Source organism: Phlebotomus papatasi, chromosome 2 (genome assembly GCF_024763615.1).
Source record: "Phlebotomus papatasi isolate M1 chromosome 2, Ppap_2.1, whole genome shotgun sequence".
Classification (NCBI taxonomy): domain Eukaryota; kingdom Metazoa; phylum Arthropoda; class Insecta; order Diptera; family Psychodidae; genus Phlebotomus; species Phlebotomus papatasi.
In genome coordinates, this window is record NC_077223.1 from 49,785,862 (window position 1) to 49,789,503 (window position 3,642).

At 29.5% G+C, this 3,642-nt stretch overlaps 1 protein-coding gene across 1 annotated transcript; it reads left to right on the forward strand.

Annotated features, from left to right (window-relative positions):
* Positions 1 to 537: 537 nt before the first annotated feature.
* LOC129801592 (uncharacterized) lies at positions 538 to 3,069 on the forward strand. Its single transcript, XM_055846814.1, has one exon. It carries the CDS (start codon positions 842 to 844, stop codon positions 1,460 to 1,462), a length of 621 nt encoding a protein of 206 aa, XP_055702789.1. The 5' UTR covers positions 538 to 841; the 3' UTR covers positions 1,463 to 3,069.
* The last annotated feature ends 573 nt before the right edge of the window (positions 3,070 to 3,642 follow it).

The window sequence follows — 3,642 nt, forward strand, 5'->3', positions numbered from 1 at the left end:
AATATACTTCGATTGCAAATGAAAATTCATGCATATTTTCAAGAAGAGCAATAAAAGTAATAATATTATTATTTTTATGACTAATTATAATTTATTGTTATTACTATCAAGTAAAAATAATCTTTTACTACATATAACGGTTAAGAACTTCTTTTTTACTTTCAAATAAATAAAAAATAAGTAGAATATAAATTTATGCCCAGTATGAAATTCTACTGCAGAAAGCTTTTTAAATTGATATTTTTTGTGCTGGATATTCCCCAATACACCACATATGGGTTTCAATACTTCACTCTTTCAATTAACACGAATAACAATTTGATAAGTTGATCATAATTATCACAGAAAAGTTAGATTGTAATTGTAAAGAATCTTAGCTGAAATTTAATTGCAAGGGTTGATAAGGAAAATCATCAACTCTTGGTTTTCACGTGCGAAAAAGTGATGAAGATAATGCACTTTAAGAGTTTGCGCATAACATGCCACATAGCATTCGGTTCGATAAGGGGAGTAATTTGGGTATTCGGGAATAATCGAGTTGGGATATAAAGCTCGGTCAGACACCTATTTCTTAAGTATTCATCATCCTCTGGACTAGCAAGGAACAATATCGTGAGAGTGGTATCTTAAGAGTTGAATTTGAAAATTGAATGTGAATTTAACGTTACAAATTAATAGAAAAAAGTGTAAACTGATTTTAAGGACTATTGAGGATAACAAAATGTGTTCAATTGCTGCTGTATTATAAAATATAATTGTGACAAAATATTGAACTTCCAACTTATTTGAAAAGTGATAATTATATTTAATCAAGAAATATATTGAAATATTCATTGTGAAAATGGAGGAGCACAATGGAATGATTTTTATGCATGTTCCAAGACCCACTTCGAGGAGCCTTGTACCAAGATCCCCTTCTCCAGGACAAGAGAGGAATTTAAATATCATTCATGATATAAATCGTCACTTCTGTGTAAGATTCTCGCATGAGGATTTGGAATATAATGGCGAGGAAGACTCCCGCAGTTCGTCTACGGATTCAAATTCATCTACAGGAGCCAATAGGCACAATTCAACAGATTCAGATGAGGGTGCTTCTAATCTTGAATTACTGTGCAGTGGCAGTGAGACAAGTGGTGATTCAACGGTTACGAACAAATCTCCTAAACTTCGCATTCATCGACGTTCCATGTCTTCCATTCGGCGTGCCCTAAAAAGTCTCTCATTGTCATCGCGTTCTCTGTCCTGTAGCAGTGCAACGGATCCCAATGCACCCAATATGCCTAGAAAATCAATCAAAAAGATTTCCATTAGCTTTACACCAAAGAGTGGAGAAAAATCACCACCGCCTAAGAAAATTCTCCGCCAACCTGTAAGTTATGCCTATCTCAAAGGGATGTCAGGACTGCCCACTCAAAGAGTACCCCGTTCTACTGTGTGTTCTCACTATGCTCATCGGTAAGCTGATATTATTTCGACTGACTATTCAACAAAAGAAGGTGAAGATAGGCCAAAACAATTTTGATAACATAGTTACAAATTATACAAAGATTTACATCAAATATCCAAATTACACAACAGACTCAATAGATCTCATAAAATGCCAAAATCCACATATGACATAAATTGGGAAAAAAACTGTTTTTCTTTTTCAATATTTCAACTAAATTTTTTTTTATCGAGTACCTTAACACATTTATTTTTGATTCGTGAAAAAAAACTTGTTTTTGGTGGAAAAGCTGAAAAGTTCTAAAAATTATACGGTCATGAAAAAGGTTATTGTGCCTTCACCGAAATTATATAACAAACTTTATTATAAATAATTATGTAAAATTTAATGAATCAACTAGTAAAATGATGTATACAGTTTTTCTTGTAAATGCAAGGGACATGCGAAATTTCATTTTAAATTCATTACAAATTACCCTTAAACTTATAATTGCGAAATTTACGCCGATCACTTAATATAAAAATCATTTACGTATATGAATGATATCTCAATTTAATTATTTTATGTTGACTCTTGAAAAATAGTCATTTACATGATTTCCATGTTCCTGAATTTTATGTATTAGAAAACTTTGCTGTATGATGTAAGTATGACTGCAAAAATTTAAGAATTTCTCTGTAGAATTAATGTTCAAATGTAAGATAGAACGTAATAAGAATATTTAAAATAAAGAAAAAAACTAATGTTGGACTTCTAGCTATAGTCTGTGAGTATATTTGAAAAAGACGTAATTCAAATATTAAAAAAAATCTTATATTATGAAATAAAGTAAATTTTATTAAACTAATAAATTAAGAATTCTACTCCATAATGTATTAAAATATTTGCAATAAATGCACGTTTTTTCCATCTCAAATATGCATACTTATTGTCTGAAAAAAAAAGGAAAATTGAGAAATACTGAAAAACAACAAAGAGACTTGTATTTACTCTGTATTAATATAAATCAGTTTTTTTGGATTCACAATAAATATACTCAATTGCAATTGTTAAATTAGAAAATTAGGTTAAATAAAATTGTATAAGAATGTCGACTTATTTCAATCAGTTCATAAAAGACGTAAATTATGTTTAAGGTTTAAAAAAAAAACCTATTGTAAATTCAAAACCATCACAACTCAATAAGAAGTTTGTATCGTGCATATTAAATAATAATTTAATTTTGATTTTGAATTAATTATTAAGAAAAAAACATGAAATTGTTATTCATAGTCTGTAACAATAAAATGTAATATTGCATTTAAAGATATCATCATTTTAGCATTTAATGATTAAAAAAAAATATTATTCTGGATTTGAGAATAGAAATAGGTAACTTATTCAAATGATTTGAATAATTTTAGGCAGTCTTAAAATTTAGTAATGAAAGTACTGTGATTCTACAATACTAGCCCCAGTATACATACCTACTTACATTATGTATTAAAAATTGTGTCACAAAAGAAATTAATTAATACTTTATAGAATCTTGTATTAAGACAAACTTTTCAATAAATAAGTTGCACTTATTAACACTGTAAAAAAATCAAATAAAGTTTGCCTATTGTAAAATTTGAAAACCACTCTTTTCTTTGGATTAAATATATATTAATTTTGATGAAATTAAATTTAAAAATTTGTCTGGTTATACGGGCTTCAGATCTAAGGGCCTTGACAGACCTGAGGATTAGCCAAGAGACAGCTTAGCATAATTATATTTGAAATAATGAGTAAACTTAATTTCCATCAGTTTCCACTAAGTCGTCTATTGGATTAAGTCGTAAGTGTGTTTAGGGCTTAGCCATATGGCTTACCTGCTCTAATTTATTATCAGTTAAGATTTTGTGGCAAAATTTGACTTAAGATTGGATTATTAAATATAAGTGACATATGAGGTTCCCAACGTCAACAAAATTGCTCGCTATTTAGGATTTTGAGACCTTCGGGAACTGGGTTAAACCTGTAGTCTGAAGACTGCTTTAAGCAGGGGCATGAGGTTTCCTGTTTTCCATATGTTTCTAGCGCGCCGAAAAAAATTTTGAGTTTATTAGCTGTTTTCTGTCATTGTAGAATGAATTAGCAAATAATACTAATACAAAATAAAAGCCAATTTAATAACGAAAAGGCAACCGAAAACCCCAAATTGGCAACCT